This window comes from Macaca fascicularis, chromosome 6 (assembly GCF_037993035.2).
Source record: "Macaca fascicularis isolate 582-1 chromosome 6, T2T-MFA8v1.1".
Classification (NCBI taxonomy): Eukaryota; Metazoa; Chordata; class Mammalia; order Primates; family Cercopithecidae; genus Macaca; species Macaca fascicularis.
In genome coordinates, this window is record NC_088380.1 from 17,310,526 (window position 1) to 17,336,998 (window position 26,473).

The 26,473-nt window shown below is 45.2% G+C and overlaps 1 protein-coding gene and 1 long non-coding RNA gene across 12 annotated transcripts in view; one reads left to right on the forward strand and one right to left on the reverse strand.

Annotated features, from left to right (window-relative positions):
• Positions 1 to 26,473, forward strand: part of LOC107129912 (uncharacterized) — a 73,447-nt gene that overhangs the window by 24,285 nt on the left and 22,689 nt on the right. The window lies entirely within an intron of this gene.
• Positions 18,027 to 26,473, reverse strand: part of MYO10 (myosin X) — a 274,170-nt gene continuing 265,723 nt past the window's right edge. For all 10 annotated transcript variants that reach the window (XM_065546109.1, XM_073993164.1, XM_015451227.4 and 7 more), the window contains 6 exons: positions 26,086 to 26,293; positions 25,093 to 25,229; positions 23,815 to 23,935; positions 22,917 to 23,369; positions 20,990 to 21,181; positions 18,027 to 19,499 (listed from right to left, as the gene is read on the reverse strand). In XM_065546109.1, coding sequence (XP_065402181.1) covers positions 19,398 to 19,499; positions 20,990 to 21,181; positions 22,917 to 23,369; positions 23,815 to 23,935; positions 25,093 to 25,229; positions 26,086 to 26,293 — 1,213 coding nt within the window. In that variant the 3' untranslated portion in view covers positions 18,027 to 19,397. The remainder of the gene's footprint in view (positions 19,500 to 20,989; positions 21,182 to 22,916; positions 23,370 to 23,814; positions 23,936 to 25,092; positions 25,230 to 26,085; positions 26,294 to 26,473) is intronic.

Here is a 26,473-nt window from a genome sequence, read left to right on the forward strand (position 1 = left end):
GAGGCCGGAGAATGGCGTGAACCCGGGAGGCGGAGCTTGCAGTGAGCTGAGATCCGGCCACTGCACTCCAGCCTGGGCTACAGAGCGAGACTCCGTCTCAAAAAAAAAAAAAAAAAAAAAGAAATTAGTTCAAAAAAACGGGATTCCAAGCAAGAATATGTTAAATCACATGTAACATCCACTCAGGCCAAGCTATTCTGACCTAGCAATGATATCGCACCTAACACAGCAGTTGCAATAGTGACTACTTGGTTGAGTTTGCCATGGACCATTGTCATCCTCCAGGATCTGTCTTTTTCCAGGGCCTACGCTTGTGAATTAAATGGCAAAATGATGGGGTCCATCACCCTGCATCTTCTGGTCCTTCAGGGATGACACTAATTTCTGCCATTCACCTTGGAATGCTGTATCACTGCGGATTCACTGTCTATGGTCATAGAGGGGATTCATTTCAGAAGATTCCCCTTGTTCCTCTCTATGATGATCGTCTTACCCTAAGCCTGGGAACCAATAAATGAAGCATGTCTATTTCCATTATACATTTGGGGTCCAGAGAAATGACCACTGGATGAGTCTGCAGACGCAGTGGACACATCATAAATAAGCAGGATCTGGGCCAGTCTCCATGTTTTACCTACTCGAATATTCCCCGCTCTGATGGGGGCACCAGATGCTGGTTTGTGTCTCTAGGTATTAATGCTTACTAAGACCTCTTGCAGCAGTCACTCAAATGTTTGGATAACCCTTGATATTCAGTTACCCAAGTAGATCTCTTTGGTAAAGGCCTGGGAGACCCAGGACCTCACCCTCTTGCTGTGTGGTTTTGCAGGGCTCTGCCTCCTAGGGCCACAGTCTTGTCTTTAGTCAGTGCACCTGGGGCCAAACAGTGGCTCAAGCCCAGAAACTGACTTCTTATTGGTGACTCTCAGGTTCCCGATCAAGCATCCTTGATTTCTTTTGGTTATACAGACTGAACAATCTCTTCTTGGCTGCCCATCTGTTTTGTTCCTACGGATGCAGTAACTCAATAGAATTTTCAGTTAACTCCCTTGAGTGTTATTTTTGGCCAGGGGAAGAATTTTCTGAATTTGGAGAGAGAGTCTTTGTGAATATTTCTTGGCCAGAGAGGCAGACTGTGACAGTGACAGCTAACTGTCCACCAAAGCATCATTCTCCCCTTACGTATGGTATAGTTGCTACTGAAAGTGCAGTTGTCCAGCCTGAAGCTGCATTTCCCAGCAGCCACTGCATCCATTTCTCAGCATCCCTTGCATGTACATCATGCCACATGATTAGGTCTTGCTAGTGGATTGGGAGCAGAAGTGAAGTCACTTCCAGGCGGAAAAGGTTAAGAAGTGAATGTCCTTATTCACAGATTCAATGGACTGTTTGTTTCCTTTCTGCCAGCTCTGCCCAGCTCCACCCAGGGAGATCTTGGAAGCTAAATGTAGAAGAAGGCAGATCCCCTGTCAGTCTGGGTCCCTGAAGAGCCACAGGGAGTAACTACCACTCTCCCAACATGACGTCGATGTTGGACTGTTACAGAAGCAAAAAATCATCTTTCGTTATATTAAGTGGTTGAAACATAGGAATTTGTTGGCTAAAGCAACTAGAGTTACCCTAATACATACTCTATAAATTCTATATCAAATATAAAAAAATTGTTTAAATACATTTTTATCTTTTTTTTTTTTTTTTTGAGACGGAGTCTTGCTCTGTCGCCCAGGCTGGAGTGCCGTGGCACGATCTTGGCTCACTACAACCTCCGACTCCCTGATTCAAGCGATTCTCCTGCCTCAGCCAACTGAGTATCTGGGATTACAGGCATGCGCCACCATGCCCAGCTATTTTTTAGTAGAGACGGGGTTTCACCATGTTGGCCAGGATGATCTCAATCTCCTGACCTCATGATCCACCCGCCTCGGCCTCCCAAAGTGCTGGGATTACAGGTGTGAGCCACTGCACTCAGTGATTTTTAACAAATTTTAAAGGTGTGTTTGTGATGGTCTGACATAAGAGTAGAGACGATGTGACATGAAATTCACTCCGAGGGGCCCAGGGGATGTCTTATGAGGCTCAGCAGTTATTCCTTATAACAGCTGAAAATAATATTCAAAGCCAGCCCTCTGGACCTGTGGGTTCCACATCTGTAGATTCAACCAAGCAGACTGAAAATATTTGAAAAAATGTTGCGTCTATATTGAACATGTACAGACATTTTCCTTGTTATTGTTCCCTAAACCATATAGTACAACAACTATTTACATAGCATTTACACTGTACTAGGTATTATAAGTAACCTAGAGTATGTATAGGAGGATGTGTCATTATATATCAGGGACTTGAGTATCCTCGGATTTTTGGTATCCATGGGGGGGTCCTGCAGCCAATCCCCCATGGATACCAAGGGATGACTGTTATAAAAGGCAGTGATAATACAATCAACACACACACATTTTCTCTGTCCACACCTTGTTAATATAAGTGGTTGTTTTCACTATGGGTCCCTGGATGCTGCCTCTCTTTCCTGCCTCCTCAGGTTCCTTGGCCTCCTCCATCCCCCAAGCTCTTGGAAGCTTGGTCCACTCAGCACCTAGACAGTCAACTGATTCCACACGGGCCTTGTATTTTCCACCCCTGAAGACTAACCAGCTGTGTATCTGGAGTCTTAAGATCCTCCCGCCAGAGATTTCCACGAAATGCTACCTTCAGGGCATGTGAATTTGTTTCCTGTTGCTGCTGTCACAGGTTACCGCAAATGTGGTGGTTTAAAGCAACAGAAGTTAGTTTTCTTACATTTTTGGAGGTCACCATCTAAAATGAGCTTCATGCTTCTAAAATCAAGGTGCCAGCAGGGCTGCTTTCTCCCGAGGGCCTCTTGCCTCTCCAGGCTTGCAGAGGTTGCTGGCATTCCCCGGCCTGTGGCCCCTTTCTTGCCTCACTCTTACTCTTGCTTCCATTGTCTCATCTCCCACCCGTGCCTCTGATTTTCTGCCTCCCTCTTTGAAGACCCCTTGGGATTGCAATGGACCCACTTGGATGACCTAGAATAATTGCTTCATCTTGAGACTATTTATTTATTATTTATTTATTTATTTTTGAGATAGAGTCTAACTCTGTCACCCAGGCTAAGTGCAGTGGTGCAATCTTGGCTCACTGCAACCTCTGCCTCACAGGTTCAAGCGATTCTCCTGCTTCAGCTTCCTGAGTAGCTGGGACTACAGGCACACGTCACCATGCCAGGCTAATTTTTGTATTTTTAGTAGAGACAGGGTTTCACTATGTTGGCCCAGCTGGTCTTGAACTCCTGACCTCGTGATCCACCTGCCTCTGCCTCCCAAAGTGCTGGGATTACAGGTGTGAGCCACCGCACCTGGCGTCAAGACTCTTAATCACATCTGCTGAGTCCCTTTTGCCATAGGTAACATTCACAGATTCTGGGGATTAGGATGTGGTTATCTGTGTTAGGCCATTATTCAGCTCACCTCTGGGTAGGATATAACTTCTTAAGTGGCTTTGAAAGGCATCAGGTAGGCCAGGCACAGTGGCTCACATCTGTAATCCCACCATTTGGGGAATTGAGGCAGGAGGATTGCTTGAGGCCAGAAGTTGGAGACCAGCCTGGACAACATAGCAAGACCCCATCTCTACAAAAAATTTGAAAGCTGAGTGTGGTGGCGTGCACTGGTCACTCTAGCTACTTGGGGGGCTGAGGCGGGAGGATCTCTCGAGCCTAGGAGCTGAGGTAAGCTATGATCATGCCCACTGCTCTATAGCCTGGGCAACAGAGCAAGACTGTTTCTAAAAAAAATAAAAATAAATAAAGGTACCAGATGGCATGGACATGTGTGGGAGCTGACTCCCCAGGTAGTGAAATTCAACCAGCGGGAAACAGGAGACAGGACCAAGCCAGGAAGATACATTTCTTCCTCTGGAGGACTGCTCCAAGGCAGGACTTTCCTGCACCGCCTGTGCAGAGACATCCCACAGAGCCAAGCAGGTCCCCCACTGAGCAACTGGCTGGGTCTCTTTCTGGCTCACGGTGAAGAGGGTTGTCACAATAAAGCCTTGGCTGGCATTGACTCCCATCCGTTTCCACCTCGCTCCCGCATCCTTTCTACCCCGGGATTGCATTTCTCAAAGCATCAGCAGTTCATCTCTGCCTTCCTCTCACCTGGGGTGTAGCCCACATTGAAAGTCGCACTTTATTCCTTTATTTATTGAAGAAATCATCACTAAGAACCTACTCTATTCAGATACAGTTCTGATTAACAAAGTGACAGTTATAAATATGAAAAAATTTCTGCTCTCATGGAGCTTCCATTCTAACTGGAAAAGACATACAATAAACAAGAAGACATCATTTAGTGACAAGTGATATTTAAAAGACGGTGATGGCCGGGCGCGGTGGCTCAAGCCTGTAATCCCAGCACTTTGGGAGGCCGAGACGGGTGGATCATGAGGTCAGGAGATCGAGACCATCCTGGCTAACCCGGTGAAACCCCGTCTCTACTAAAAAATACAAAAAACTAGCCAGGCAAGGTGGTGGGCGCCTGTAGTCCCAGCTACTTGGGAGGCTGAGGCAGGAGAATGGCGTAAACCCGGGAGGCGGAGCTTGCAGTGAGCCGAGATCTGGCCACTGCACTCCAGCCTGGGTGACAGAGCGAGACTCCATCTCAAAAAAAAAAAAAAAAAAAACGGTGATGCAACAAAGGCTAATTATTAATATATTTGGTGGTGAAGGAAGGGCCTTTCTGGAGTTGACATGTAACCTGAGGACTGAATGACAAAGAACCATTTATGCAGAATCAGGAGAAGGGGAGGTGGTGTCTTTTTTTCTTTTTTTTTTTTTAAACAGAGTCTCACTCGGTCACCCAGGCCAGAGTGCAGTGGCGCCATCTCAGCTCACTGCAACCTCTACCTCCCCGGTTCAAGCGATTCTTGTGTCTCAGCATCCCAAGTAGGTGGGACTACAGGCACAAGCTACCACGCCCAGCTAATTTTCCGTATTTTTAGTAGAGATGGGGTTGTGCCGTGTTGGCCAGACAGGTCTCGAACTCCTGACCTCAGGTGATCCGCCTGCCTCGGCCTCCCAAAGTGCTGGGATTATGGGCGTGAGCCACGGCACCCGGCCGTGGAGGTGTTCCTAATAGCAGGTATCAATGTGCAATCGGTGTGCTTCTCACATGGATGCTTCTAGACAGGTGGTACACTCAGGTGAATAGCAGCAGAAATTTACTTTGAAAAAATTCATAATTCTACCACAATGTAAAATATAAAATAAACCTTTCAAGCAGAAGCTCTCTACTAACCAATAAATGGGACTTCCTCTTGGTCGTGAAGGAAGGTATTTTATTTTAGAAGTTAGATTTTCTTACTATGTTTTACACTTAGCATAATTTAGAATAAGGATGATCAAAGTAGGAGTTATGAAGCTTTAGCTTTCTCAGCTGTTTAACAGACACATTAGGGTATATACCCCTGTTTCCTTCCATCGCCAACATATTTTCGCCTTTATGGTTGGCTATTTGTAGCAGCCATTTTCCCTTCTCATTTCATATGTTTGGTGGATCAGTTTACATCTTGTTCAGACTGTAGCATCAGGAAGAAGTCATGGGCTTTGACATGAGATAATGCACTAATTTATTTAGATTTTCACTTTCTCTTAGATATTAAATGTTTTTAATAAAATCATAAAAGGTATTATTTTTACATTTTTCTTTTATAATTCATTGTTGGTCCTATATAGAAACGCAGTTAAAAAAAAAACTGACTTTTTATCTAGTGATCTTGCTAGAATCACTCATTAATTCTAATAGAAAATCCAACGTGATCAGTCAATAAGTGAGGGGCTTCATCGTATCAGCTGTGAATAATAACAGTTGTATATCTTTTCCATTTCTCTTTCTTTTCTTTCTCTTTCTGGCTTGCTGAAGTGGCTGGGAACCTCCTCAGTGAGCATAGCATGTCTCTGTTCCCCTTGGCATCAGTCAAGGCAGCTTGAAGGCTGGAGACTGGAATCATGTGAAGTACCTTGTGGTTGGTACTGGGAAGACTTAAATAGACGGGGGTTGGCACAGCTGGGATTCCTTGGGTATCTTTCTCTTCACCATGGTGGCTTTAGGGCTCCAAAAGCACGTGTCCCAAGAGAGAAGGAGAGACAAGCAAAAGTTATGGTGTCACCTTCTATGACTTGGCTCTGTAAGTCACGCAGTATTATTCCTGTCACATTCTATTTATCAGAAGTGAGTAACTAGAGCTGCCCCATATTCAAGGAGAGGACAATTAGACTCCACCTTTTCGTGGGAGGAGTATCACAGAATTCATGGATATATTTTAAAAGCAGCACAATCGATCCTCTAGCCCAAATTATTTACATTTCTCCTTCATGCAAAATACACTTGCTTCATCCCAGGACTTGCAAAGTTGTATCTATTAAGAGATCAGGTTTAGGTTTGAGACCCAGGGTGTTGTCACGTAAATCACGTTCCCACATGGGTGAGGCTCCTCGTGGGCAGTTCCTTGAGTGTAGATCATTGATGATCTTTTTTCGAACTGAAGATCTGTGTACTAAAGAGACAAGTCTTCTGTCCCGCTCATGCCACAGGCAATGGTGGGTCTGGCATAAGATAACTGCTCTAGATCCTCTAACTCACTCAGTGGGGGGAAGAAGCACACAGAACTCCTTGGTCCACGGCACTTCTGAAATCCAGCTGAACACACATGGCCAGTCCACTGATGAAGGCCCAGTTCCAGCAAATGGGAAAATGGGAATCATTCTCCATGGGTTCTTGGATATATCCTCTGAGTCATCTTTTCTTTTTCTATAAAATGTAGCCATGTTTGCAGCCGATTAGATTTTTCAGTCTGTGTCCTGCCTGTCAAAGTTTTGTTTCATACAATTATCTTACAACGTTTTGGATTTACTATGTAACCTACTGGAATTTACTCCATTAAACAAAAGCCTCATCTGTGTATCTCAAGATAAGTATTTTTCTACATCAGGATCCCTGAAAGGTGACTCTGGAATAATTCATTTAAGATTCTTGGCCAGGTGTGGTGGCTCATGCCTGTTATCCCAGCACTTTGGGAGGCTGAGGCAGGTGGATCACCTGAGGTCAGGAGTTCGAGACCAGCCTGGCCAACATAGTGAAACCCTGTCGCGACTAAAAATAAAAAAAATTAGCCAGTCTTGGTGGCATGCACCTGTAGTCCCAACTACTCAGGAGGCTGAGGCAGGAGAACTGCTTGAACCCAGGAGATGGAGGTTGTGGTGTGCTGAGGTTGTGCCACTGCACTCCAGCCTGGGTAACACAGCGAGACTCTGCCTAAAAAAAAAAAAAAAAAAAAAAATTCTTAGAAGCCCAAATTGTGTAGTGGGAAGGATCTACCCTGACAATCACTAGAGAACTTCGATTTTAATTCTAAGAATGTCACATAGAGTTTTACAGTTGCACCTTTGGGTTCATCTTTAGACTATGTTGTCCTGACAGTGCCCTGCATTTGATATCTTCCAGAAACCATTTCTTAATTTTAGCAATCACTATGTCAATTGGAGAAACTAGGAATGAAAATCAGTTTTATTTTCAACTCAGAAAGTCCTGGCTCCTTTATATTTAACAGTTCTTTCTTTAGCTTGTCTATTTTTTATAGCAAAAAGAAACCGGGTGGTACTTTCAACACACTCTCTGGAAATCGCCTTAGCTGGAACATGTAGCTCATTAGGTGCTTTTTCTATTTCCCACATTGCCACAGGCAACGGTGTTACTAAACTTCCTGCTATTGCATCATGAAGGTTTTCTTTTTTCCAGCTTCCAATAATATTTTCCTCACTTTCCTGTAAGTCCTCACCAGCAGTCCCCCAGAGGGCCATCAAGCCTCTGCTAATGATTTCTTTGAAGTCCTCAATGTTTCTCTAACATGTTTCTTAAGTCCAACTTCTTCCCACTGCTCAGTGCCAAAGCCACATGCTTTAGGTTTGGTTATGGCAGCACCTCAAGTCTTGAGTGCCAAAATATGTCCAGTTCTCTACAGTTGTGAAACTAACCACCCCTGAACTCAGTGATCATTTTAAACAACAGTTATTTTGCTCATGAAACTGCAGTTTGGGCAGATCTTAGCAGGGAGAACTCAGCTCTGCTCCCCTCAGCTTAAGATGGGGCAGTTCAAAACTAAGGGCTGGAATAATCTAAAGACTCACTGACTTACCTCATGGCCGAGGTTGGGAAGTTAAACAGCTGAGGTATGGTACATCTGGGGTGTGTCAAGCTTTTCTCTCTACGTGGCCTCCTTAACATAGTCTATTTGGCATGGTATCTTTAGGTTAGGAGACTTCTCACATGTTAGAGAAAGAGTAAGTAAAGATGTACCACGTTTTATGACCTAGGCTTATAAGTCATGCAGTAGCATTTCTTCCACATTCTACTCATTAGAAGTGAATCACCATGGCTGACCCATATTCATAAGAATTAGACTTCACCTTTTTATGGGAGAGGTATCAGGAAGTTGCAATATGCTTTAAAATGGCCACACACACTAAGCTGCACGTGAGGCTGGGAAATGTATTCTGTGGCTAAGCATGCATTGCAAGCCAAAACATAGGGGGATTCTGTTACTAAAAGGTAAAAGGAGAGAAAGGCCAGATTATTGGGTGTGTGTGAGCAGTCTCTGTCACAGGCGGCTTTGTGTAGAAATTAAAACCTGAACCAAGTTATCATGGATGAAGAGAATGTGAATAGGGAGAAAGGTCACTTCAAGCAAGAGAAGAATAGGAGCAGAAACTTGGAAAAGGGAATAATACAGTGGGCATGTATGTGTGTTTATGCTGAAGGTACATGTTCTAATTAAAGGAAGCTGGTGATGGGATGGTAAATTATGCCCCATAGAATGGGTGTGGTCCTATCGGGAGGCCAGTGAAAAATAGAGAAACTGCTTGGATTTGGCATAGTTTTGTGATGAAACAGCAATGTGTTAGGCCATTTTTGCATTGCCAAATAAGTACCTGAGACTGGGTAATTTACATAGAAGTTTACTTGGCTCGCTGGGCGTGGTGGCTCATGCCTGTAATCCCAGCACTTTGGGAGGCAGAGGCGGGCAGATCACAAGGTCAGGAGATCGAGACCATCCTGGCTAACATGGTTAAACCCTGTCTCTGCTAAAAATACAAAAAACTAGCCGGGCATGGTGGCGGGCGCCTGTAGTCCCAGCTACTCAGGAGGCTGAGGCAGGAGAATGGCGTGAACCCGGGAGGCGGAGCTTGCAGTGAGCCGAGATTGCGCCACTGCACTCCAGCCTGGGCGACAGAGCGAGACTCCATCTCAAAAAAAAAAAAAGTTTACTTGGCTCATGGTTCTGCACGCTCTTCAAGCATGGCACTGGCATCTGCTTGGCTTCTGGAGGGCTCAAGGAGCTTTCACTCACGGTGGAAGATGGCATGGGAGCAGGCACACCACTTGACAGTGGGAGCAAGGCCAGTAGGGAGATGCTACACTTTTAAAAACAATCAGATCTCATGAGAACTCACTCGCTATCGTGGCACCAAGCCATGAGGGATCCTCCCCCAGGATCCAAATACCTCTCACTAGGCCCCACCTCCAACCTTGGGGATTACGTTTCAACATGAGATTTGGAAAGGGACAGATAACCAAAGTATATCAAGTGAGATTTGGAGACGGATGACCCTGGACCTCAATTCCCTGTCCGTAATAGTATTGTGATTTTCAGCAAGTGCTGTAGATTACAAAAGTGGCCACGATTCTCCAACCTTTTGTTGAGTGACTTTGCAGCAACTTCCATGAAGTTATGGAGTCTATTTCCCCACCTCCTGACAGCGGCCTGGCATTATATCTTGCTTTGACCAGTAGAATGTGGTGGAATGAACAGTGTGCCAGTTTTGAATTTAAATCTCAAGAGGACTTGCCTGTTCCCATTTGTTCTCTTAGGACCTTGCCAAATGCCCCATAAACCGGCCAAGGCTAGTTAACTGGAGGATGAACAAACACATGGAGTGGAGCTCAACTGTCTCATCTGAGGTCCCAAATATGAGAAAGCCAGGCAAGGTCAACTTTGTTCACCTCGCTATAGTTGAACGGAAGAGCCATGTGTGGGCCCAGCAGGGAGGGACTGCCTAAGTGAGCCAGCTCAAACTGACAACCCCTTGAATCATAAGCTAAAGAAGTGGATGTTAGGCCGGGTGTGGTGGCTCACGCCTGTAATCCCAGCACTTTGGGAGGCCAAGGCGGGAGGATCACCTGAGGGTCAGGAGTTCAAGACCAGCCTGGCCAACATGGTGAAACCCCATCTCTACTAAAAATACAAAAAATGGCTGGGCGTGGTGGCTCACGCCTGTAATCCCAGCACTTTGGGAGGCCGAGGTGGACAGATCACCAGGTCAGGAGATCAAGACCATTCTGGTTAACACGGTGAAACCCCGTCTCTACTAAAAAAAAACAAAAAACAAAAAAACTAGCCAGGTGTGGTGGTGGGCGCCGGTGGTCCCAGCTACTTGGGAGGCTGAGGCAGGAGAATGCCGTGAACCTGGGAGGCGGAGCTTGCAGTGAGCCAAGATTGTGCCACTGCACTCCAGCCTGGGCGACAGAGTGAGACTCCGACTCAAAAAAATAAAAATTAACTGGGCATGTTGGCAGGCGCCTGTAATCCCAGCTACTCAGGAGGCTGAGGCAGGAGAATCGCTTGAACCCAGGAGGCAGAGGTGATAGTGAGTCAAGATGGCCCATTGCACTCTAGCCTGGGCAACAAGAGCAAAACTCTGTCTCAGAAAAAAAAGAAGTGGATGTTATTTTAGCTACTGAAATTGGGGGAGTTTTGTTACACAGCAAACCTGTTACAGCAAGTTAAATAAACTGCTTTCTAAATGTCAATAGCTTCACTATAAAATAGATATTAAAATAGATTATAAATAGCATCTATCTCACGGCAAGGACAAAACCAGATGCTGATGGCAGCACACTTGGTGCCAAGCCTGAAACGTGCTGAGCAAATGGTAACTAATGCCATTGATTACATCAAAGAGAGAATATTAACAGAATAACAGGAAGAGTTAGTAACAGGAAAGGAAAGAGAGTGTAAGAAAGAATTACTTTAGATCATTGACCATCAGAGAAATGCAAATCAAACCCACAATGAGATACCATCTCACACCAGTTAGAATGGCAATCATTAAAAAAGTCAGGAAACAACAGGTGCTGGAGAGGATGTGGAGAAATAGGAACACTTTTACACTGTTGGTGGGACTGTAAACTAGTTCAACTATTGTGGAAGACCATGTGGCGATTCCTCAAGGATCTAGAACTAGAAATACCATTTGAGCCAGCTATCCTAGTACTGGGCATATACCCAAAGGATTATAAATCATGTGGCTATAAAGACACATGCACACGTATGTTTATTGTGGCACTATTCACAATAGCAAAGACTTGGAATCAACCCAAATGTCCATCAGTGATAGAGACTGGATTAAGAAAATGTGGCACATATACACCATGGAATACTATGCAGCCATAAAAAAGGATGAGTTCGTGTCCTTTGTAGGGACATGGATGCAGCTAGAAACCATCATTCCGAGCAAACTGTCACAAGAACAGAAAACCAAACACCGCATGTTCTCACTTATAGGTGGAAATTGAACAATGAGATCACTTGGACACAGGGTGGGAACATCACACACCAGGGCCTGTCGTGGGATGGGGGGAGCAGGAAGGGATAGCATTAGGAGATATACCTAATGTAAATGAGTTAATGGGTGCAGCACACCAACATGGCACATGTATACATATGTAACAAACCTACACATTGTGCACATGTACCCTAGAACTTGAAGTATAATTTAAAAAAATTAAATCCACATTCTGCTCATTTTTACCTCATGACTTTTCTCCATTCGTTGGTTCCACTGCCCTGGCCTGTGCTCACTCTGTATACCACAAATCTGCATCTGGGGGTTAAATGTTCTCCCCCCTTCAAAACTTCCCTCTGAACACTTTCTTTCTAGACCCCTTCAACACAAATCCAGATGGTCCACATACTCTGTTAATTGTCTTATTGCCTTATATATTTATATCTTTTATTAACAACTAGGCTTTAAGCAACTTAATAAAGATGGTTGGTGTTGATCCTTGGGGTTATCTCCAGTTAAGAGGCCTATTAAATTTCCTGAATGCCGAGTCATTCAGTGAACTCAGAGAACTATTCCCCCAATAGATGGCATTTGTAGGAATCACTGAGTATTTTCCCCAGCATATCATGAGGGAATGATGAGAACTCAAATGTAACAACTAGTTCCCACCAAGCAAACGTCTGAATACTTCAGGGTCCGTAGATCCTGTTTACATCTCAAACTGCTTATCAACTGTAACCCAGTTATTACTTGAAAGTAAAAATAGAAGTCCCTGGGAGAACTAAAGATGGAAACAGATCCTATACTACATTTTTAATTTTCCCACCTTAATTACACCCCTTATCGAAACAAACTGCTTAAGGCTTTATAAGTGTCTTCTTTCTACTTCTTTCAGAGGTTGTCTTCTGAACCAGCAAATACCATTTTTAAATTTAAACAAAAGACATCTCCTCTCCATTGTGTTTCATCAGTGGTGTGCAGGACCTCTGGCTCCTACCAGCTTGCCGGAGGTGACTGTGTGCTGTGTGCATCTAACTCCACCTCCAGTGGTGACACTCTGGAGCCTGAAATTAACCATAGTGGGGATATTTACATCACGAAAATCAGCAAATTCTATGAAGCAGGGTTTTGGTTTTTGTTTTTTGTTGTTTTCCCCAGAGATCAGTTGGTAAGCATTTATCAGCACATCATGGCCAGACCTCCATGGGCTTAGAAAGTACAGCTCCCATCACCAGGAAACATTCATCACCTTCGTCATTGCAGAATGCTCTAAGTTGTGAGACTAATAAAATGGGAACTCAATGAAAGCATGACCAAGACAAATGCTGCTAAGCCACAGCCAGTCCAGCTGGAATATGAGTGAGGTAGAGAGGCTTGAGACAAGGCTGGAGGGGCACACAGAGGCAGAAAACACAGGGCTTGCCGGATGCAGTGGATCACGCCTGTAATTCCAACACCTTGGGAGGCCGAAGTGGGGAGATCACAAGGTCAGGAGTTCGAGACTAGCCTGGCCAACATGGTGAAACCTCGTCTCTACTAAAAATATAAAAATTAGCCGGGTATGGTGACGGGCGCCTGTAATCCAGCTACGTGGGAGGCTGAGGTAGGAGAATCACTTGAACCTGGCAGGCAGAGGTTGCAGTGAGCTGAGATCACTGCACTCTTGAGTGACAGAGTTGGACTCCATCTGGGGGAAAAAAAAAACATAGGGCTCTAAAGGTATAAATATTTATGTTGCGGTGGTATGGAAAGTTATATTAATAGTTTTGCATAGGAAATAAATATATTTGGGTTTATGTTTTCTAAAGATCTCCCTAGGTATCTGGTCTGTGGAGAATAGGATAGACACATGGTGGGAGGACAAGGGTGGAAGACCAAAGAAGACACTATTTTGGATCAGGACAAGGGAACCCCAGCATGTCTTCTGACCTCTGCCTTGCACCTGCCCCATGCCCATCTCCACACCCCACCTACGCTTGTGCTCCCAGCGCTCTCCACCAGGAATCCCTTCCTCTCCCATCCCAAGTCCTGCCATATTGCAAGACCAGCTCAAGGTCCACACCCCTCCACCTTGCATCCTCCCCCATCATCCCAGTCACATCAATCTACTTGCCTTAGCACCTGGAATACTACTTCGTGATAATCACAAGACTTGCTGTGCTACCTTGTGTGGTCATTTCACATTTTATGTGCATTTGTCTGATCTCCATAACTTGCTTAAAGTTTATTATGGAGATCGGTGGTGTGATCTATGGCTAAATTGAGCCCCCAGAACATTCCAAGCAGGCACAATGCTAGATATCTTGGGGCATGTGGAGGGAAGATAGAATCTGTCCCAGAGAAGCTTTCTTTCATCTGCAGATTTATCAAATACAAAGTCAGGTGATGCTGAGCCAGTTTGCACTGATGAGGAAATGCAGGGAGGGAGGAGATTCATGTAAAACAGTGGGTAAGAAACACTTAAAGCGCCGGGCGCGGTGGCTCAAGCCTGTAATCCCAGCACTTTGGGAGGCCGAGGCGGGCAGATCACGAGGTCAGGAGATCGAGACCATCCTGGCTAACACGGTGAAACCCCGTCTCTACTAAAAAATACAAAAAAACTAGCCGGGCGAGGTGGCAGGCACCTGTAGTCCCAGCTACTGGGGAGGCTGAGGCAGGAGAATGGCGTAAACCCGGGAGGCGGAGCTTGCAGTGAGCCGAGATCACACCACTGCACTCCAGCCTGGGCGACAGAGCAAGACTCCGTCTCAAAAAAAAAAAAAAAACACTTAAAGCAACTGTCTCAAAACTGGGGACTGTATTCCTTGCATCACACATGGAATCAAAATTCTAACTGTAGCTTTGCTTCTAAAGGAAATATTATACTTTTATAATTACCATAATTACCTGCAACAGAGGTCAGCACATTCTTTCTATGAAGAACCAGAGAGTAAATATTGTTAGCTTTGTGGTGGGCCTCTGTTGCAACTACTCATCTCTGCCGTTGTGGTACAAATGCACACATAGACAAACTATCCACAAATTCACAGAGATCTGTTTCAATAAAACTTTATTCACAAAAACAGGTGGCAGGGTAGATTTGGTCTCTCTACTGTAGTTCACTGACCCCTGACCTAAAAGATTACATACTTTGAAAATAGCAATGCCAAACCTTGAATCCAGGTCCAATATTTTCCAGCAATCATGATGCTTCTCTGATCAACCCAACAAAACAGTTATAAATGTACTGGCTAAATTTGGCTTTATGCACTTGTCGTGTCCCCTATTACAGTATAAGCTTTTGGTGAGTAGGGATTTTCAAATTATTTAAAGCACTTATTTTTATACCCAGTACACACAAATACAGAACTTTACTACAGCAGATTTTTGACCCAATTTAGTGTGCTACCTGAATAAAAAGCTTAGTAACTAAAAAATTGCCCTCTTAGATTTCTGAACTATTTTTTCTTTTTTTTGGAGACAGGGTCTCGCTCTGTCACCCACACTGGAATGCAGTGGTACCATCATGGCTCACTGCAGCCTTGACCTCTTGAGCTCAAATGATTTTCTCATCTCAGCCTCCCCAGTAGCTGGGACTACAGATGCGTACTACCACACCTGGCTAATGTTTAATTTTTTGTAGAGACAGGGTCTTGTCATGTTGCCCAGGGTGGTCTTGAAATCCTGAGCTCAAGTGATCCTCTTGCCTTGGCCTTCCAACATGCTGGGATTACAGGCGTGAGCCAGCATGCCTGGCTGAAACTATTTTTACAGAGAACTTAGGTGGTGCTATGGTTTGGCTGTGTCCCCACCCAAATCTCATCTTGAATTGTAGCTCCCATAATCCCCACCTGTCATGGGAGGGACCTGATGGGAGGTAATTGAATCATGGGGGCAGGTTTTCCCATGCTGTTCTCGTTGATAGTGAATAAGTCTCAGAAGATCTAATGGTTTTATAAAGGGGAGTTCCCCTGCACACGCTCTCTCGCCTGCTGCCATGTAAGATGTGCCTTTGCTCCTCTTTCACCATCCACCATGATTGTGAGGCCTCCCCAGACATGTGAGACTGTGAATCCATTCAACTTCTTTTTCCTTATAAATTACCCAGTCTCAGGCATGTCCTTATAGCAGTGTGAGAATGGATTAATATAGATGGCCTTATCCTGTTTTTCCACAAATCTATCTGAGGTACTATATAATCAAAAAGAATAAGGCAATTCTATAGGTATTAATGTAGGATGAGAGCTAAAATACTATGCTGAGACAAAAGCAAGTTACAACAATTTGTTTCTATATATTAAAAACGGGGATGGGGATATATATGTGTGAGTATATGACTGGACAGTTTAAATTATTTTTGAGAGAATATTCAATAAAACAGTAAAAATAGCTGTTTCTGGGAAAAGAAAATGGGTAATTAGAGGGCTACAGCTGGAAAAAAAGTAACATTTTCTAGTATTTGAGATTTTTGTTTTACAAGTCACCTACATAGCTTTCAAAAGAATTAAAAAATACTAGCTTGTTGGCATCTGAGATGATAAAATACTTTATGCTGATGCCTTCCTCAGTAATAAACAGAGACATTCAAAACTGCAGTCAGCCCTCAGTGTCCACGTGGTCTGAATCCAACCACAGATTGAAAATATTTAAAAAAATTTTTTTGGCGGGGCACAGTGGCTACACCTGTCATCCTAGCACTTTGGGAGGCTGAGGTGGGAGGACTGCTTGAGCCCAGGAGGTTGAGGCTGTAATGAGCTGTGACTGTGCCTCTGCACTCTAGCCTGGTGCCAGAGTGAGACCCTGTCTCAAACAAATTAAAACAATTTTTAAACCACACACACGCACACACAGTATGCCAACGATTTATGCAGCATTTACGTTGTGTTAGGCATCAGTAACCTGGAGATGACTTAACGTGGAAGGAAAGATGTGTGCAGGTTCTATGCAAATACTACACCACTGTATATCAGGGACTTGAGCATCTGTGAATTTTGTATCCTGGGGGAGGTCCAGAACCAATGTTCCTTGGATACCAAGGGACGACTGCACTTCATTGACCTTGTTCAAAGCTACTAACATCACACACACCAAGAAGTGCACGTAAAAGCAGTAAAATTGGAATAGGTTCCGTGGCTGCGGGAAACTCAGTGGTACTTTGTTAGCTGTGATGCTGCTCTACAGTGATAGGAGATGTCACCACTGGGGAAACTGAGTGAAGGACACACAGGCCTCCCTGTATGTTCTGTTACAACTTTCTCTGAGTCTAATTATTTCTAAGTAAGAGGCTAAAAACAAAACCACAACTATGCCACGCAAAGGCTCACGCGTAAATCTACATTCTAACTATGGTGTGCTGCTCTAACCCCGAGTCATGCCTTTCCTTGCCTATTTCCCCATCTGTAATTGAGGGCGGGGGACGGCCTTCCAGAGTAAATTAAGTCACAGAGGGAATCCTGAGAGGTGTGCAGTAGAAAGACTTCTGTCAAATTCTCTCTGGGCCTAAAATAAAAACAAAGAACACATATCCTAGTCTTTGCCAGCCTTCCTTCGGTCCCTGGGTGGGGGGCACAGGATCCAGGCAGCACCTGGCTTCAGGTTCCATCCCAATCCCTGCAGAATGGGAAGAAGCTATTTGTGAGCATGAGCAGAGGTGGGAGTCAGTGGTCTGCAAGGGAAGTGGCGCTTGCTCATGCCAGACGCCTGGTCTGGTGGTTTGGGTACATAGGCAACCAAACCACCTACCTGTGTGTTCTACTCCACAGGGAGAAGTGCAGGCAGGTTCTAGGATCTGGGGTTTCAAGATCAGGCACCCTTTGGAGCTGACACAGGAGACTGTTTGACATAAATACATTTCAAGTCCTCAGCTGTGTGTGACTTCATTTATCAGTCCCTTCTTTTGCCTCTTGGCTTTCTTGAAGTCACACTCACTGTCTACAAGAGCAGTGGAGACAGCTGCAGTTGTGTGTGTGGACCTGGTGAGCAAGTCCATGAAACAAACACCAAGCCCAGACACTGAAACCCCAGCATTAACACCAAAAAGCCAGCCGGGCGCGGTAGCTCACACCTGTAATCCCCAGCACTGTGGGAGGCTGAGGCAGATGGATCACTTGAGGTCAGGAGTTCGAGACCAGCCTGGCCAACATGGTGAAACCCCATTTCTACTGAAAATACAAAAGCCAGGCATGGTGGTGCTCACCTGTAGTCCCAGCTCCTTGGGAGGCTGAGACCGGAGGATCGCTAGAACCCAGGAGGCAGAGGCTGCAGTGAGCCGAGATCACACCACTGTACTCCAGCCTGGGCAACAGAGACTCTGTCTCTAAAGACAAAAAAACCCACCACAAAGCCAAAACAAAAATAAGCCTCCCCTCCATGGCATTTCGAGCCTCCTCTGATAAAGGAAACACACAGCGTGTTAGCTAGTATCTTTTATTGTCAGACCTGTGAGCCAACAGTTTTGCAGGGTTGTGCACAACGGGACAAGGCAAATTTCTTGTGTGGGTAGACCTAGCTGGCCCAAGTCTTTAAAACTTTTCCATATAAAAATAGAAGTCCAAGACCAGATTATTTTTCTTCTGGTCATAAATGCTGATTTATTTACAGGTGCCTTGGTCAGACCACCATTATAAACTTGGGATAAAATACGTGTGTATTTTACTAAAGCCTCAGCATTTAATGTCAGGGTCCTTTAAAGGTTCACTCAAATGTTAAGACATTTCTGGAATGCAGCGTCTCTACCCCATAGTCAACATGGTTGTACCTGTAATCGATCCAGAGGGATACAATTTAACCTTCCAAGTAACACTTTAACTTAAATCTTTTAGACATGAAAGACTCCGAAATGACTTCATTCTTGTTCTAAAACCAGCACTGGAGCCAGCTGTTGAAGAGTAGTTTATAAATACAGTTATCTTGTAGGCTGCGTATCTGTTTATAATACAGCAGACACAGATGCAGACTTTGCTACATGTAAAACAATGGAGTCAACACGTGTTTTTCAAAATACAGCAAAGACAGGAAAATCCAGGATTCCGGTTTGTTAATAAAACCACCTTATAAAGTAACAATTGAGACTATAGCTCTGCACTATTAAAAATATACAGACAGACTGTGTACACCATTGCACATCCTTTTTCCCTTTGCTTTTTAATGCTCATGAAACCATGATTAAAGTGTTGAGTTTATGAACACATGCATGAACAGGCAAGCACGTACACTTAAAAGATGAAACAAAGAAAAACGTTGATCATGTCATTCCATGAGAAAGGCTGCCCGCAGCACTCCAGCTCAAACACACAGTCCCCTCGGGCTCTCTATCCCCTCCCTACTCCCTCACCTTCCCTCAGATTCGGGGAAATCAGGTTGGGAGGTTAGCGCATCATTGACAGAGAATGTCCCCCTTCCACGCTCTGTAAGTCTCCCCGAGAAGGGGGGGAAGGCAGTTCCCTTCAGTAGCACAGTTAGGGTCGATTAGTGTTGGTTCCACAAGTTAAGGCACTTCCGGCTGCTTTGGTGGCAGCATGGTTCCTCCCCTCCTTTTTTAAGGCATGTGTCCTCTAAGAGTAGTAAAGCTTTGGAAACTGTGCAGACTGTTAAAGTTGACAGCTTAATACAGGATCATTGAAGTCGGCAGGCAAAAGGATCCTCAGAGACACCTCCCTCCAACCAGAAGCTTCCAGAAAGCCTGGGCAGCTCTGTGTTTTGGCTGGGCGTGGCACACTGGAGCCAGCCGAGGCCAGAGGGTAGTGCGTTCAGGTAGCAAAGACAGGTGGGCTCCGTCCCGCCTTCACCTGGAGCTGCCCTGGCTGCTGGCGGAGCGTGTCGTGCTGTAGCGCTTCTTCACGATCATGCTGATGTAGGCTTTCATGAGCTTGGCCACATCCACCACCTGCCCAGCAGGGAAGCAGAACCAACACATGGTCATGAGTCTCCCCCAGGCAAAGGGCCCTGCCTAATAACCAGACATTCCCTGGGCACCCTCCCATAGCTTTCCGTGCTAATCCACAGCTCCCTTTTTGCAGGAAGCCTGAAATTTAGCTGCTTTCACCTTCCTCATCAGGGAGAGGTGGAATCTCGGCTTTTCCAAATACAATGTGCACCACCTGGTGGTTCTTTCACACAAACGTGCCAACTTGGCTTGATGTAAACTGTCAGATTTTGCACATTAAAATACAGAGCTACCCAAGGAAGCTGAAGTTACTCAGTGTCAACAGTGCTAGGATTACTATCCCCGCTTAAAATAAATGTGAAATGACAGAGTCCATAATTACAGCCTTTAAAGACAGGATCATCTAATTCTAGTCAACTCCTTAGGATGCAGCTGAAGAAACAAGATAACTGAGGCCCTAGGGGCTGGGAGAGCGGCCAGCTCCCCAGACCCCAGGCCCGCTTCTGCTCCGTACCAGCCACCTCCTCCAGCTGGGATCTCCATTAGCTCCCTCCCATGGTGTCCGCGTCATTGCCACTCCTTCTCACAGCTGGCCTGGACCCCGTGCAGGCATCATAACTGGCTTCCATTTCCCTGCTTGCTCTCTTCCCTTCCAGTCCCACCCCAGAGATCACTGTCTGTAAATTCACTGTTATGCCATGTACAATCAAAGATCCCATAGTGGTTCCTTGTTGTCTACTGGATCTCACCAAATCCTGCAGTCTGGCACCTGGGACCCTTGAGTCAAGGGCTCCCCACCCTCTTCCCTCTCACTGCATGTCTCCCCATCAGCCTAAGGAACCTACAATGCCACATCCTCCAAGCACCTGGAACGCCCTCCTCACCGCCTCTCCATTCCGAACCAGGCAGCAGGTGACTCCTCTCCACTCACCACGTTGGATTGCTAGCTGTTCCCTTTGTGGAAGCCTCAATAAGCTTCTTGTGTTATACTGTTTAAACTTTGAAGCTGGCAGCATATATATTTACAGGCCTTTTAGTGTGTGTGGTTTCACAATCTAGAATGAGCTGCACCTAGGATGGTCATGTTCCCGGCTTCCTCCTGGTCTCAAGAGGCCACCAGAACCAAGTCTCACAGCTCTGACACTGCCATAATTGTTAACTAATTTTCATAAGGTTTTGTTGCAAAGAATATGCTTTTTCATGGACATCTATGTCACTTCCCTTTCTCTCCCTTTCCTCCAAGAGTAAGACTCCGTGACACAATGGAACCAAATTCCTCTGTTGCAAAAGTATACAGAAGAAATACGGGGTTCTCAGATTTTAGCCTGTAGGGAACCAGCAGCTGGAAAGGGACCACCACACTGTATTTTCGTGTTTTAAAGAAAAATATTCAAAGAAAATGACCTGGTCAAAGGCATGAGGAAATGGGATCTTGTTTTTCTGTCTTGTCAAGACCATGAATAAAAAGATGAACTTGCTTTGCCTCTTACCTCACTGGTTTCAAAGAGCAGCTCCCTCTCATCGACCACGATCTTGTACGTATTCGCCAGGGGTGCCCCAAAAGAGAGGATGTGTTCATACTGGAAGACTTCCAGTGGTCTTCCCTCCCCACGCTTGTAGACGGAGACGGCGTCCGCACTGACACCCAACCAGAGTTCCTGAGGGAAGCCACCTTCCTTGCACTGGTGGGCAAGAGAGTCAACAGAAGAGTTAAGTCATGAAATGGTTGGCAACAGCATCTAAACCGTAAGACAGGCTTTGAGTGAAGTCCTCTGCACGGAAGATTAAATATATTCGATGTGCGTGCATGCATGGAGGGGCATGAAATACGAGAAACGGCACCTCTCTGGCTATCTTGATTGATTTCTAACTAGTTAATCTCATGCATTTGGGAAAAGCTCACTAACTGGCAGCGTCTAACATCTTGCTTTGACTCTCTACTTCTTAGCATTATTCTACTAGCTGTTTAGTGACATGGAAGTGGCCTGGTAATGCACATGCTGGCCGGGGGACTGAAGGAAGCTCCCCTCCCCAAGACAAGTCGACTCTTAACATCTCCAGTTCTGCCTCCAGTCCTCTTTGCGGATGGTTAGTCTTCAAATACAAAATCTAGGATCACAGAGGGAAATTCTCCACATCACGCATGCTGAGCAGTTCTGGCTCCTCTTGACAAGGAGCAGCCATGGCCTTCCATGTGCAGAGTGGGAACCAGGGTCTTGACTGGTTTTGGTTTAACTGTACACACAGATTGGTGGAAGACAATAAGAGCCCATACGTAGGGGCTAACAACACAGGGTTGATCCAAACCTGGACAAGCAGGAGGGCTATAAATTGGGGACACTGAAAAGAGTCCCTAGTTTGTATCCCTAATAACCAGACATTCTCTGCATTCTCCATGCAAAAGCCAGCAGCTTTCTATGCTAATCCACAGCTCACATTTTGCAGGAAGCCAAGAGTTTAACTGCTATTATTACCTATTCCTTGTCAGGGAGAAGTGGAATCATGGCTTTGTACAAAACACCTGATTTTTTTATACTTAAAAACAAACTTCATTGAACCAACCAACCAAACCAAAAACATCACCCAATGAAAAGCCATTAATGGATCCTAGAATATACAATCAATATTTAGATTTTTACAGACCCTCAATTTAAAGTCATCGGATAACATGCAGAATTACTGCAATCATCAAAAAAAAAAAAAGCTAATTTAGACCAGGAGCTGGTAAACGTATCGGTTAAGGGCCACATAGGAAAGATTTTTAGACTTTGTGGATCACGTTGTCTCTGTCACAACTACTCAACTCTGCACAAAAACAGCCAGAGAATGTATCTAAAGGAATGAGCTTGGCTGTGTTCCAATAAAACATCAGAAAAAAGGCAGGCAAGATCTGACCCACAGACCAGTTTGCCAAACTCTCATCTATACCATTAGTAAGACTGCTTTTCAATAAGTGGTCTACTTAAAAAAAAAAAATCAGTACTGGGTTGATGCTAATGGCTAAATTCCATTATGAAACACATTCTTTCAAACACAAGGTTGTAAAGAAAAAAAGTAAAATGTAAGTATATCCACAGTTTCTAATTTGTATATATAGCTACAAATTTTTTTAAATGTAGATTTTTATCAGTGTTTAAAAAATTAGATCTATAGCTTCCCTAAGGAAGGGTAGTAAAAGAATAGATGACGTCTTAATTTTGCATTCATTCCTAATATTACAGATGCATTTACTACAAAGGAGAGGAGAAACTGTGAGGAGAAGGGAGGTGTTAATGGTACAATTTAGGGGGCTCGAATAAAAAAGGTTGAGAGAGCAAAGTGCTCCATCTTGTCTTCTCTCCATATGAACTTGGCCATGATCCATGTTCTCAGATGCCAGCACCCTGCCCACCCCGACACACGGCAGCCACTTCTCACCTCCACGTCAAACAGCGTCGAGCCATAGCCAGGCCACTCCTTGATCAAGGCCATGTACTTGGCCATGGCCTGTTCCTGGTTCATTCCCTGAAATTTCTTCCACTTGTCCATGATACTGGCTCGAGCAGAGGAGACCTCTTCCTTAATCCACATGTCCAGCATCTGCTCCTCCTCGACCTTCTGGCGGACCACGGACCCTGTCCGGAAGCTCCGCCTCAGGGTCCCCTCCAGGAAGCTCGTCCGCCTCTTCTCCAGCCGCTCACAAGGGGTGAAGGTTTTGGTTGACTGGCTGATGCGGGCCTTGAGTCTCTGCAGGGAATAAACCTCTTCGAGAGGTGGGATGGCAGCGTGCAGAGTATAATCCCCCTGCAGATACTGGAGTCGCAGGGCGGCAAGAACCTGGAGGTTTTCTTCTGGGGCTGGATGGTGGCCATGGATAACCGCCTCGTGGGCCTGAAAGGAGACAGTCAACAGCTTTCTGGTCAACGCACTGCTGTGCCATGGTATGCCCACAACGCTTCCTCCCTCATTTCATCAGGGTTTCTCTCATACTCACCTTCCCTGACTGCCCTGGGTTAAAACTGCACCCTCACCCCTGCTCATTGCTTTAAATTTAATTTTATCCCTAGCACAGATACCATCTAACACATGTCATATATTTTATTCCTTATGGTCTCTCTCCTGTCAACTACAACGGTTCCTGGAATGGTGGTTCAAATGCAATGTGTAGCAGGTTTCATTCTACAAACGAATGAAAGAGCAGCTGGGCCTTGTCTTTGCCGGGAAATCTACAGGTGTGCCTCATTTCTAAGGTACCAGTTAACTTACAAGGCTAAGTATTAACTGGTTTCACCCTTGCTTGCCCGCAAAGAAATCTGTTTCTAACTATTCCTTTTACCTGTTCAAACATAAACGCAAATTCCACACTGTCTTTCGGCACGTTGTCTGTGTCCAGGAAGCAGTAAAGTTTGAAGTAGAATTTCCATGGCAGGTCCCCCACCTCGGATGTGGCAGCCAGCCTACAGACAGGAGTCAAGAGAGGCTCAGAAAACGAACGAGAGGGGCCTTCGGTGACCTGCAGGGAGCCGACTTTACATGGTGTATTCTAAGGACACAGACATTCTGTCCAGGCCCAGATAACAGTGGATAGAGATGGGGACAGAGAAATAAACAGAGTGAAAAACGTACTTTCACCCTGATTTTGCTTTAAGAAAACAAGCAGACAGCCTCTGGTTAAACCAGCTAACAAGTGTTTTCTGAGAGCGGCATTCGAATTAGTACCAGCTAAGCATTATGCTGAGTTCACGGGAAGAAAAGAAACAAAAGCCTGTTTCTTTATTACCTTTACCAAGCCCCAGATACATTATGAGAACATTTATAAGAACTGATGTGAATATTCTTGTATGAGGGCTGTGTTTATACTAAGCAGGAATGCCTTCCGTGCTACTTAGACAATATGAAGTCACAGATCAAATATCGTAGGTCTATTATAGGCTGGGTGCGGTGGCTCACCCCTGTAATCCCAGAACTTTGGGAGGCCCAGGTGGGCAGATCACCTGAGGTCAGGAGTTTGGGACTAGCCTGGCCAACATGGCCAAACCCCGTCTGTACTAAAACTACAAAAATTAGCTGGGCGTGGTGGTACATGCCCATAATCCCAGCTACTCGGGAGGCTGAGGCAGGAGAATTGCTTGAACCCAGGAGGCAGAGGTTGCAGTGAGCCAAGGTTGTGTCACTGCACTTCAGTCTGGGTGACAGAGCAAGACTCCGTCTCAAAAAAAACCCAAAAATCATAGGTCCATTTTATGTTGTAGATATAAAACATAGTTTCAAGAGTTTATGAGTTGACTTCAGTCAGTCAGCCCAATTTCAAAGCTAATGGCAACTGGAAACCTAAAAAAATCAAGAAATACCCAGACAGGTCCAACATGGAACTGAGAAAAGGAATGGGGTAAAAAACCACTGACAAGTTACATCATGTAAGACCATGGCTTCATCTAGGAATCGAGAAAAATAGCTAGCAGATATGCAAAGTTAAACAGGCATCAACCCAGGTAAAATAAAACTAACTCCAATACACCGTGAAGCCAAAAACGGAATGGAAGTTCAAACCCTCAACCCTGCTCTGTAATTTCTCGTATTTGCTCTTCTGACACAGTAGGGGAAAGGAACTTACTTTTCAAACTTTGCTAAGACATCGGCCACAACGGTTCGACTTTCAATGGCTTTGTCGACGTGGCCGTTGTATTCAAACAAAGCAAACATGTTCCTGCTGTCCTCCATGGCGAGGCCTCGGATCAGCTTCTCCACCACCTGGAAGACACACCAGGGGGCCTTCAGTTCCACAGGCTGCGGCCCCAACACGTGTTCCCAGATGTGCCATCACCAGATCCCAGAGGGCGCTGCCGGCACCAGGGCGTCTCCAAGCAGCTTCCTCAAAATGTTACCCGTGTGGTCATCGCAGAATTTCAAAAGTACTATTTCCCCTTGTTCTCTGGAAATCAGATTTATCTCTTTCTTGCCAAAAAGAACCCAGGGTATTTTGCCCATTGGTAGAGGCAGATGCTGGGCTGATGCAAACCTATACTAACCGGAAAAGTGGCTGAAAAGCTGCAGTCCTGTCTTTTATCTGATACATGTATGAACGCGAAGGAACAACAGAGACTCCAGATGATGGTTTTTTTTTTTTTTTTTTTTGCACAGGAAGCCTTGGGGGTGGGGTTGAGGGTGGTTATTGGATTACCCTTTTGGCCAATTAGTTTTATAATAGTAAGTTCAAATTTAAATAAGAAAACGTGTTCATCTGATATCTAGCTAGTCATGTGGCACACAGAAACACTTTGTTGCAGAAGCACCACAATAAACCCTCATCAAAGTGGCTGGACCTGAGCCAGGTCTGCAGCTCTGCTAGACCCTCAGCTGCTTCTCAGATTAGCAAGATTATGTCTCACGTACTTTGAGTTTATCTCTGTGATTCCACTCATCTTATTTTTCTCTCTATATTCATGTGGTTGCTTGTGGGTTACATGCATTTCCTTAGTACTGAGCAGCTGTACTAAGCAAATTGCAGCTGTGCAGGACAGCCGCTCTAACGCTGCACGATGTTCCTGACCCGGGCATATCTGTAGCAAAGCATCTAACAGAACAAGCAGCCGCCGCCTCTCCTCACCTCCCCAGCGGTGGTGTGGGAGTTGATGGTGATCTTGCAGGAGCCTCCACCATGGCAATAGACCGTGGATGTCATTTCCTGCCTGTGGATCAGAGCTTCTATTTCATCTCGGGAAGGCACAAACTCTCGGCATTTGGTTTTCTTAAGAGATTCGTAAGTGAAGAGAGCGTATTTTTCCATCTCGGTTCCTGGAAACTGTTCCCGTATCCTAGGAGACAAACACTAACTGTTCATTTTTAGGCTGCTGGGAACTGGGCTGTGTCAAGGGTCTGTAGACCAAAGCGGTGAATGGTCCCCCACTGGTGCATGGTCCCCCACTGGTGAATGGAGCAAGCACCAGTGACTTCTTGGCAAGGGCCCGCTTCATTCTGTGCAGTTCAATTTAAAT